Here is a 12114-nt window from a genome sequence, read left to right on the forward strand (position 1 = left end):
ACCGTAGATAGTCACCTTCTGTTCGCCGATAGGCACCTTCTGTTCGAAAACACCAAAAGGACTTCCGTAGAGGACTACCGGTTATATCAGGGTTTTGTAGTTTTTTGTATCGAAGTGGTCATGTCCGATCATCACCGTGATAGGTGCGTACGTTCTTAATGTCTGAGAAGAACGGGCCGTCGTTGAGAACGTGGTCAATTTGTTTTGCTGCACGTTGGTCGAGGAAAGAAAGGACTTTGGACTGCTAATCCGCGGGAAGCTGCGAAGTTGGTGCATAGCAGGCTGTGCGGGCCGATAACCGGCTTATATAAGTCTTTCCTTCCGTTCATGTCCCCAACGACGATCTTGATGTCTCTACGCGAGCAGCTATCGTGCCTTGCGGCCACAAATCCACCGTACCTTCTCTCCTTTCCGTCAAAGCTCCTGGAGCGCAACGATCCGAGATCCGGGTCGTTAAGCGATCTACTGTTACATGTACTGAGCTTCTAATCGTCGTCCTTAAGCAGGTATTAGACGACGCAAATATTTGCTATTTTTGGTACGATTTTTATTTGCACAAAATAAATTCTGTATCAAAAAATAGCAAATATTTGTTTCGTCTAATGCCTGCGACGAAATAATCGTCGGCTGGGTTTTGAATTCTTGATTCTCCGTAGTATGTTGATTTTAGTATGCTGCCTTACTAGGGCTGCGATGCCTAGTCTAGCGACGGAGCTGCCGCCATAGATGTAGCTGGCGAGACACCGCATTTCATAGTTCAACCGTCCGGTCCGGATCAGTCGCTGTTTGAGCCGCCCCTAGCCTGTGGGGTAGACGCGCTGACAAGCTGCTCTCTAAGGAGAACAACTACCCCTACCTGTCAGCATACGACCAAGTTCCCACCGGTTCACCGGTTTTTCCTTGGTTGCTCGTATCCCAGTCGGTACCACGTGGAGGTAGAAATAGGGCATTATGCCTTGAACCACACTGGGCTCTATTTTAATCTAACTAGTACGGGTGAACTGTTAAAAAACACTGCCCAGCCGTTTACCAAATCTGGCTCTCCTCAATAACGAATCAGTGTTGCTGAAAGAGCTTGGCGTTGACGGTGTGTTCAAGATATTCAGTACATCTTCGGAGATTCTATCCCTAAGTGATTTGTTTCTGCTTTTACGATACTATTTTAAGAGTTATTAAAAAGCATATATAAACTCTTTTTTCTCTTTTTTAAAATGACATACATGAAAACTAGCCCCCCCTAGAAATTTCCCTTAGTTGCGCCCATGGATTGGTTTTATCGAAATGACATCATCCTCGACTTTTGGCTTCTGTACATCGTCTTAATTCTGAATAAATTCATGTTGGGTGGTGTTCGCGCCAAAACTCCCGCCTGAGCTGGGCATGATTGTCGTCCGTGAGTGCCCAACTGAGGCCCAAGCGACGCCGATCTGCGCGCGTTTATTTGCGGCTTTGTTAGCCGCTCAACAATGCTGCCCACTGCCCGGCAGCATTCACACTGATGCTCACCAAATTTTTTTCTTGCATATTATAGCATTTTTCTCAGCTTTCCAATGCTGGTCTCAGATCGAAAATCGGTAGTTGCGAACACGCTCAAAATTGCATTTTTCTGATATAATCCAAGATGGCGGCCAAATTCAAGATGGCGGCCTAAATTCTGATCACTTAAAATGAAAGCCCTATTATTCCTCTTTACAGAAAAGTGCTACTTGTAGTACTTTACATCACGAATTCTAGAGATATAGCTCAAATAATACATCAAGAATTGCTGAAATTTCTGAATTGCTGAAGCCCCTTGGTGGCCAAGGGGTCAACAAATTCGATCAAACAGAAATGGCATTATCATTTTTTCTTTATTTCTAATAACTATGTGCATTTATATCATATTTGAAAGACCTTGTGCACCTAGTGGCCTAGTTTCAGCGAGAATTGCTCATGTATAGATTACATCATCAATGTTTTAGAACCTAAAGAGTGAATATACATTTATTGGATTGAAGCGTTCATGTAAATTTATTTTCACAAATAATAAGTTTGAATGAGAAAGGCTAGGTCTGACCGCTAGGTGGTTTAATTTAGGTTTTTATAATTCATATTAGCACAACTCACTTCAAAAATATTTCACATCTTATACGTCCATCATCACTTTAAGTACCTTCACATTCTGAGAACGAACAGAACGGAATTACCCATATTGGATTGCATTTTGTGATTTGGGGATGTTTCACAGAAACTGGAAGTCGCCATTTCGGATTTCAAAATGACGTATGGAGTTCGGAAGTTTCGGAAGTATTGAAATGGTTGGCCAAATACCACTTTAGATTATTTCCCTGAAACCAGAAGTGTTATGTGGGGTCATCCCAGTTCCGAATAAACCACACTCGAATGATAGCCGGATATTCCTCAATCGTTCACAGTAAAACCTCTGTTCATGTAACTTTTAGAAGAAAGAAATCAAAGTAAGAAGAATTTAGCGTGACCATTCATGCTAAGTTCTCCTCTATAATCATATCTATAGAGATAACATGTGAATTTTTACAACGAAAATGTTTGTTGGTGTCCAAGGAACACGTCTGAGAAAAAGTTAAAGTTTAAAACCACATAACTACGTAGAAATTGAAAAAAAAAAAAGATTAAACCAATGCGGCCTTTCCTCCAGCCAAATGTCCCAAGATCTAGTTTTGGTAAAAGTAAAAACCTAAATTAATCCACCTAGCGGTCAGACCCAGCCTTTCTCATTCAACCTTATTATTTGTAAAAATAGATTCACATGAACGCTTCAATCCAATAAATGTATATTCACTCTTTAGGTTCTGAAATATGTATTGAGGTTGCAATCTTCTATACATATAAAAATGCAGTCCGGTCTGTCTGTCTGTCTGTCTGTCTCTTTGATCCATATAGGCTCGAAAACTACCGAACCGATCAACGTGAATGTTCGATAGCAAGCGAATCCCACAAGTAAGCACCGTTCCGTCACCTGTTATCTCGGGAGCCTTGCAGTGTGCCCGGCCACTTCCTCCTCAGTGGCTTGCGATTGACGCGGAAATATATAGGCTCGCCGGCCTCAGCATGCAGACAATTAACCAATTAAAACACGCGCGTGACACACATTTGGTACAAAACTAATACAGTTTATTTAACTTGAACACACAATTTTATTCCTAATCATAATTTATTCTTAACACTAACAAATTATATAGATGAAGAACATTCGTTGTTTTGCTTTCGTCTCGATTAGACGCAAATTGTTTATCTCCGTTTGAGTTCGCAAAATAACAATACACGAGTTATCGTACGGGTGTTTTTTTGTCGATTAGTTCTTGTGATGCGCGATAACAATAGGCTGTTATATATCGGCAGAAACATCTGCACACTGGTAGGGGCAGGCTACCCCGCCAGTGATTCGATACGCAGCTGATATATCAGCAAGAATAATTCTCCCGCACCGCTGTTACCCCGCTAGCAGCACGGACCATCATACGATCGAGCGAGTGGAAGTCAACTACAAGTGGCATCTACAAGGTCGCGTGTAGGACACGGCCACTGCGTCTCAACACGAAGCTGGAACGTCATTGTTTGTTCTGCGGAGACGCTCGATTAATTCTACTATCAGCCGTGAGGTCGTGACTTAGACGTTCGGTGACGTATTACCTTTAGAATTTTTACTATTATTATCAATATTATTACTATGTTATAATATTATTATTAATATTATTATTGATATTATTATTGTTATTATTAATATTATTACTATAATTATTATTATTATTATTATTACTATTGTTATTAGAATTAGTATTACTGTCTTTTTTTTATTTGATCCATTGTAGATTGAAAAATTGTTTTTAAAATTTAACATCAACTACTTGAACCACCCCCCCATATTCGAATATTTATCGTTTGTGTGCGGTAGAGCGTAACGCTCCCGCAAAATGGACGACATGCAGGTGCAACTTTTCCTGGAGGTGGAAACAAACGGGGAAGAAATTGAAATTTCTCCCATCAGCTCACCCCTACCTTCCCCTGTGCCCTCCCCTTTGCCAAGTCCTGTACCAAGAGTACCGGAAGTACGGGTAAAAGCTTACCCAGATGCCGCTGGCGGTCCCTACGTTGTTTTTTTCCGGCCCATAAAGAAGCCATTGAATATTATTCAAATTGGCAAAGACCTGGCAAAACATTTTTCGGCCGTAACCGAGATTACGAAGGTGAGGCCGAACAAACTGCGAGTTGTCGTGAGTAGCTTGAAGCAAGCAAACGAAATTGCTGGCTACGAGCTCTTCACGAGAGAGTATCGCGTGTACATCCCTGCCAAGGATGTAAAAATCGACGGTGTGGTTACCGAGGGGAATCTCACTGTCGATGACATTTTGCGTCATGGAGTTGGCTGTTTTAAAAACCCCTTGATGCAAAGTGTAAAGATACTGGATTGCAAGCAATTGCATTCAGTATCCATCGAAGAAGGGAAGAAGAAATTCCTCCCTTCGGATTCCTTCCGAGTAACATTCGCCGGATCCGCGCTGCCGAACTACGTCCGCTTGGACAGGGTTCGTCTACCTGTACGCCTGTTCGTACCGCGGGTCATGCATTGCCAAAACTGTAAGCAGTTAGGTCACACAGCCACCTACTGCTGCAACAAGGCACGCTGTAGCAAGTGCGGAAGCAATCATGCTGAGAACGCTTGCAGTGGGGATACTGAAAAGTGTCTTTATTGCGAGGGAACTCGGCATGACCTTCCGGCATGTCCTGCGTACAAACAGCGCGAGGAACGAGCGCTCTTTTGCAGAAATGCTTAAGAGGGCTGAGCCACCCTCGACAGGAAACATCTTTTCCTTTTTGCCAACCGATGAGGGTACATCTGACGATCCCGTCGAAGGGTGTTCCTATGCCTTGCCAGAGGGATCTAGGAAGAGGATAATGCTCAACTCTCCTAATCTTTCTCGTAAAGGTCGTAAGATAACCCCTAGCGGAATGACCAATAAGACAACACAAAAAGGAAGCGGTGAAGAAAAACCGAAGCAAGTACCCCCCGGTTTTAATTTCAAATCAAACCAGGAGTACCCACCGCTTCCTGGGGCACCAAAAACCCCTCGTGCACCCATTTCTCGATCAGAAGACATAAAAGAAACAGGGTTCATAAAATTCTCTGATATTGTGGACTGGATATTTAAAACATTCAACATACCAGATCCCCTTCAAAACATTCTTCTTGCCCTTCTCCCAACAGTGAAAACCTTTTTGAAGCAACTCACAGCAACTTGGCCCCTCATTTCAGCTATCGTATCTCTCGATGACTAATACGTTGAAAGAGGTAAGGAATTTTGTCACTGTGTTACAGTGGAACTGCAGAAGTATCATCCCCAAATTTGATTTATTTTCACATTTGATAAACACATACAATTGAGATGCGTTCGCGCTTTGTGATTTTTTTCTCAATTCAAATGACCAACTTAATTTCCACGATTTTAATATCATTCGTCGAGATCGAGACTCACACGGTGGAGGGGTACTTTTAGGGATCAAAAAGTGCTATTCTTTTTTCAGAATCGACCTCCCCTCGATCTCGAATATTGAAGTTGTTGCCATTCAAACGAATATGAATGGAAAAGACCTTTGCCTTGTTTCGTTATATATTCCCCCATCCGCGCGGATTGAACAGAAGCAACTCCTTGATATAGCAGAATTGCTTCCCGCACCTTTTTTGATTTTGGGAGATTTTAACTCTCACTGTTCGCTATGGGGGTCGCTGTACGACGACAACCGATCTTCTTTAATTTGTAACTTGATCGACGACTTCAATATGACACTTTTGAATACTGGGGAAGCGACACGTGTACCTAATCCTCCAGCACGTGAAAGCGTGCTTGACCTATCCCTCTGCTCGACATCACTTGCGTTAGATTGCCAGTGGAAAGTAATCAACGATCCCCACGGTAGTGATCATCTTCCAATCGTTATATCAATTGCTAATGGTTCAACTCCCCCGAACCCAATCAATATTTCCTACGACCTTACACGTAATATTGATTGGAAGCGTTATGAGTCTATTACAGCGGAATCTATCGAGACTCACGAGGAACTTCCTCCGGAGGAAGAATACGCGTTCTTAGCTGGCTTGATAATCGACGCCGCGACGCAAGCTCAGACGAAACCGATACCCGGGGTAACGATTAGACAACGCCCTCCCAACAAATGGTGGGACAAAGAGTGCTCTGAGCTGTACGCGCGAAGGTCCGCGGCGTATAAGGACTACCGGGAGTACGGCACTGTCAACCTACTACGAAAGTACGAGGCACTGGGCAGGCAGATGAAGAGCTTAGTAAAGGCGAAAAAACGCGGGTACTGGCGGCGGTTCGTAAACGTGTTGTCGAGGGAAACAGCGATGAGCACTCTTTGGGATACCGCCAGGCGCATGCGGAACCGTGACGTTTCGAATGAGAGTGAGGAGTATTCAGATCGCTGGATACTCGATTTTGCCAAATAGGTCTGTCCGGATTCTGTACCGGAACAGAAAACCTTTCGCGACGCGTTTATAGTAACTACGGAAGAGCCTCCATTTTCGATGTTGGAATTTTCAATGGCTCTCCTGTCGTGCAACAATAAGGCTCCAGGGTTAGATAGAATAAAATTCAACCTGTTGAAGAATCTACCCGACTCTGCAAAAAGACGCTTGTTGGACTTGTTCAACAAGTTTCTTGAGCTAAATATTGTTCCGCATGACTGGAGGGAGGTAAAAGTCATTGCTATTCGGAAACCCGGGAAACCTGCCTCTGATCACAATTCATATAGGCCGATTGCGATGCTCTCTTGCCTCCGGAAATTAATGGAGAAAATGATCCTCTTACGGTTAGACAAATGGGTCGAAACAAACGGTTTACTTTCAGATACTCAATTTGGCTTTCGCCGGGGCAAAGGGACGAACGATTGCCTAGCGTTGCTTTCTACTGAAATTGAACTCGCATTTGCTCGAAAAGAGCAAATGGCTTCTGCGTTCTTGGATATTAAGGGGGCTTTTGACTCTGTCTCTGTAGAAGTTTTAAGCGGGAACTTCATTCGCAGGGACTCACATGGCGATTCGACAACTTCCCGAATTAGTTACATGGGCCTTCCCCAGGGCTCATGTTTAAGTCCTCTCTTATATAATTTTTACGTCAATGACATCGATGAATGTCTTGCAAATTCATGCACGCTAAGGCAACTTGCAGACGATAGCGTTGTATCCATTACTGGTAGCGAGGCTAGCGATCTGCAAGGACCATTGCAAGATACCTTAGACAATTTGTCTGAATGGGCTCTTAAGCTGGGTATCGAATTCTCTCCGGAGAAAACTGAGTTGGTCGTTTTTTCTAGGAAGCATAACCCAGCTCAGCTGCAGCTCCTACTAACGGGTAAAACGATCTCTCAGGTTTTAGTCGCTAAATATCTCGGGGTCTGGTTCGACTCTAAATGCACCTAGGCTTGTCATATTAGGTATCTGACACGAAAATGCCAACAGAGGATTAATTTTCTTCGTACGATTACCGGAACCTGGTGGGGAGCCCACCCAGGAGACCTTCTAAGGCTTTACCAAACAACTATATTGTCAGTTCTTGAGTACGGCTGTTTCTGCTTTCGCTCCGCCGCGAACACGCACATTATAAAATTAGAGAGAATACAATATCGTTGTTTGCGTATTGCCTTGGGTTGCATGCAGTCGACCCATACGATGAGTCTTGAAGTGTTAGCGGGTATTCTTCCGTTGAAACATCGATTTTGGAATCTCTCTTACCGGTTGCTAATTCGATGCACAGTTATGAACCCATTAGTAATTGAAAATTTCGAGAGATTGGTCGACCTTCAATCTCAATCCAGATTTATGACTTTATATTTTGACTATATGGCTCAAGATATTAATCCTTCTTCATACGATTCCTCCAATGTCGCACTTTTAGATACTTCTAATAATGCTATATTCTTCGACACCACCATGAAACAAGACATTTCTGGTATCCCGGATCAATTGCGACCCCAAGAGATCCCTAAGGTTTTTTCGAATAAGTTTAAACATGTTAGTTATGATAAAAGGTTTTACACTGACGGATCTAATCTAGATGAGTCCACTGGCTTCGGTGTCTTCCACGAAAATTTTACCGCCTCCTACAAACTCGATGCTCCTGCTTCCGTGTACGTCGCAGAACTTGCTGCTATTCAGTACTCTCTTGGAATCATCGAAACCCTACCCACAGACCACTACTTCATCTTCACAGATAGTCCCAGTGCCATTGAGGCTCTGCGATCGATGAAGCCTGTGAAGCACACCCCGTATTTCCTGGGGAAAATACGGCGGTTTTTAAGTGCTTTAACAGATAAAAATTACCGGGTTACCTTAGCGTGGGTCCCTTCTCATTGCTCGATTCCGGGTAATGAAAAGGCTGACTCATTTGCTAAGGTGGGTGCTATTGATGGCGATATTTATGAAAGACCAATTGCTTATGATGAATTTTATAGCATTTTGCGTCAGAGAACAATCAACAGTTGGCAATCATCATGAAACTCAGATGAACTGGGACGGTGGCTACATTCCATTTTTCCTAAGGTATCGACGAAAGCATGGTTCAAGGGGTTGGATGTCGGTCGGGACTTCATTCGCGTGATGTTCCGACTTATGTCCAATCACTACACGTTAAACACGCATCTCTTTCGTATAGGGCTTGTAGACAGTAATCACTGCGTTTGTGGCGATGGCTACCATGACATCGAGCATGTTGTTTGGTCGTGTACCGAATACTGTGGTGTTAGGTCCGAGCTTATAGATTCCCTTCGGGCCCGAGGAAAACAACCGAACGTACCCGTTAGAGACATTCTGGGAAGCGGTGATCTCCAGTACATGACACAGCTATACTACTTTCTGAAAAACGCTGACATTAAAATTTAAAATTTTCTTTGTCTATTTGTCAGATTAAGGATACAAATATGCTATGCTTAAGACACGGAAACGAAGAGCCCGCATCTATGCTTACACAAATATTTTAAACCCACAACAAACAAGAATACAATTGCTCTACCAGTTGAAAAACAAAGTTCCAAAATAGTTTTAAGTCAAAATTGTATCTCCCCTCCTCTCACCTTAAATCCCCACTAGCTCGTAGTCGGCCGCGAGAATAAAGAAAAGGCCTCCCTCTTTTCCCTGCTAACGTAGAATTAATACGAATTGTACTTGGCTCAGTAAAACAGAAAATGTATCGTGCCGTGTCAAATAAACGAATTTAAACCTTAATAGATGAAGAAAAAAAAATAGATGACTAACAAATTAAAATAACAGAAAAGGGCTGAGCCCTGTCCGACCGCCTTCGATCGTGATTGCTTCGCAACTGAACTGCTCTCTGATGATCTGGATCTGTTGAGCTGCTGCTGCTTTTTTTATCGATACCGAAAATTAGGCGAGTACCGATCAAATCACTCCGACAGGTTACCAAGCCGCATGACAGTCGGCTGCGGCTGCGTACGTAGCTCCCTGGCGTGATCGTAGACATCCTCACCCACCCTGAAGTAGCATGCAACTTCTGAAAAATAAAAAAATATCCCCCTCGACGTACTGGATGGCTACCACTGGCAGTCAACTGTGAGGTTGGTGTCGTACTTCGTGTCAGTCTTCCTGGGCGGCTAGCAAACACAGCTTGACAACCGGCCTTGTCAAGTAGCCTGTTGACGTTTTTACCGTTGCCACTCGAGAAATTCCATCTGCTCCAGGATGTAATTGGTGAATTCGGCCCATTTTCCAATTTAAGGGCGGAAGATTCAAGTCAACAATCACCACCAGCTTCCCAGTTTTAAGTTCTACAGCCGGTTTCCAATTTTTGGTTCGTCCCTGCAGTTGTGAGAGATATTCCATACGCCACCGTTTCCAAAAATCCTGCAATTGTTGCTGTACAACTTGCCATCGATTGAGCCGATTTAGTTGAACCGTGAGATAATCAGGGTCTGGTATGGCATGCATGGGTCCGCCAATCAAAAAATGAGCTGTGGTCAACGGTTGTAGCTCACATGGATCATCTGATATCGCAGTTAAGGGTCGTGAGTTGAGGCATGCCTCCACCTGAGCCAAAAGAGTAGTGAAATCTTCAGCATGTACAGGATTCCCTCCAAAAACACGCAACAGATGAAATTTTGCCGATCGTACTGCTGCCTCCCATAAACCGCCAAAATGCGGTGCCCCTGGTGGATTAAAGTGCCAGTGTATGCCTTGATCTGCACACTCCCTTGTGACAGCATCACAATGGGCTGAATGCCTTAGTAAATCAAATAATTCCTGAATCTTGTTTTTAGCACCGACAAAATTAGTTCCATTATCGGAAAAAATCTCGATGCATCGGCCTCGTCGAGCGAAGAAGCGTCTCAAAGCCTGCAGAAAACGTTCTGTCGATAGATCCGAAACCAATTCTAAATGCACTGCCTTAGTGCACATGCAGACAAACAGTGCAACGTATGCCTCAATCGCAGTTTGCCGCCGCCCAGCCCTTAGATATACTGGGCCAAAATAATCAATTCCGGTCCTGGAAAACGGCCGCGAAACTGTAACTCTTGCCTTAGGTAGTTCTCCCATTTGTTGCTGTATGATTGTTGGCTTTGCTCTGAAGCACCGATGCCATTTTTGTACTACTCTCCTTGCGCTGTTTCTCCCTCCCAGCGGCCAGAAACGTAACCGAACCGTACTTAAGAGCAACTGTGGGCCGGCGTGTAATAATACCTGATGATAATGCCGCATGATAATTTCCGTCAACACATGCTTTGCCGGAAGAATAATAGGATGTTTCGTGTTGTATGCCACATCTGAGAAGTTAAATCGTCCACCCACCCGAAGTATTCCATCCTCTGTGATGATAGGGTTAAACCAACGCAACGGTGAACTGCGGTGAATCTGTTTTCCTGTAGACAGTGCTGCTATTTCCTTATGGAACGTTTCCTAGTGAACATGCCTAACTATGACCAACTCAGCTTGCTTCAACTCCTCCGTCGATAAAAACTCATTCTCCACTTTCTCCTTAGAGTGTAATGCAACTAACAACCGCCTCCAATAAGCCGCGCTCCTGATCATTGTTGTGTACGATGAAAATTTTGAAATGAACCAAACACTAAATGATTTCTCCTCTACAGTCGTGCACGCCACTGTGCTGCGTCGCTTTTCTGGTACGTCTGTCACCTTAACCGTTGGATCTTGAAAAAGCCACGATTCCACCCCTTCCTTCAGCCAACCCGGACCTTCCCACCACAGCTTATTTGACTGAATCGTATCCGGTTGTATTCCGCGGGATATTAGGTCTGCTGGGTTGCAACTACCTGGCACATGGTTCCATGTTTGGTTTTCTGTAATGCGTTGTATTTTTGCGACCTTATTCGCTACAAATGTAGTCCAAGTAGTGGAAATAGCGTTTATCCGGCTCAGCACACAGGTTGAGTCGGTCCAGAAATAAGCCCTGTAGGATCCATTAAATGCCTCTGCTGCCTTCTCGTACATTTGAGCTGCAAGTGAAGCACCACAGAGCTCTAAGCGTGGCAAAGATTGTACTCTTAAAGGCGCCACCTTAGATTTAGCCGTGAATAGACACACCGACGTTTTTCCCTGGCTATCCGTGCTGCGGATGTACATGCAGGCATCATAAGCCTTCTCTGTCGCATCGCAGAAGCAATGAATTTCAATCGCCTTCGCTCCTGGTATAATCACACAACGTGAAATACGCAAATCGTTCAATGACGCTAATCGCTTGTGGTACTCGCGCCATTCCTCACCCACCATGAACGGTACTGGTGCGTCCCAGTCCAACCGATTTCCATGCTCGTTTTGCAGACACCACAGACGTTGTAACGTTATCTTTGCAACTGTTATGGTTGCCCCCAGTATTCCCACAGGATCTTAAAGGCTCGCAATTGTGGAGAGAATTTTACGTTTCGTAAGAAATTGAATAAATTGAATTAAAATTTGAACTTATCCGTTTTCGGAAGCCATGACAAACCTAGGGTTTTTACCGTCTCATGCCGGATCCCAGAAAATCTCTTCGGAATTCGGAAGCGCTAAATTGTCCTGCGGTATGTCCTTCAAAACCTCCGAACAGTTGGATGCCCATTTTCGAAGCAAAAATC

At 43.9% G+C, this 12114-nt stretch overlaps 1 protein-coding gene across 1 annotated transcript; it reads right to left on the minus strand.

The window, feature by feature from the left end:
- Positions 1 to 10939: 10939 nt before the first annotated feature.
- On the minus strand, positions 10940 to 11770 carry LOC129717139 (uncharacterized). The gene has a single exon (XM_055666983.1). It carries the CDS (start codon positions 11768 to 11770, stop codon positions 10940 to 10942), a length of 831 nt encoding a protein of 276 aa, XP_055522958.1.
- Positions 11771 to 12114: the final 344 nt, after the last annotated feature.

The sequence above is a fragment of the Wyeomyia smithii genome, chromosome 1 (assembly GCF_029784165.1).
Source record: "Wyeomyia smithii strain HCP4-BCI-WySm-NY-G18 chromosome 1, ASM2978416v1, whole genome shotgun sequence".
Lineage (NCBI taxonomy): Eukaryota > Metazoa > Arthropoda > Insecta > Diptera > Culicidae > Wyeomyia > Wyeomyia smithii.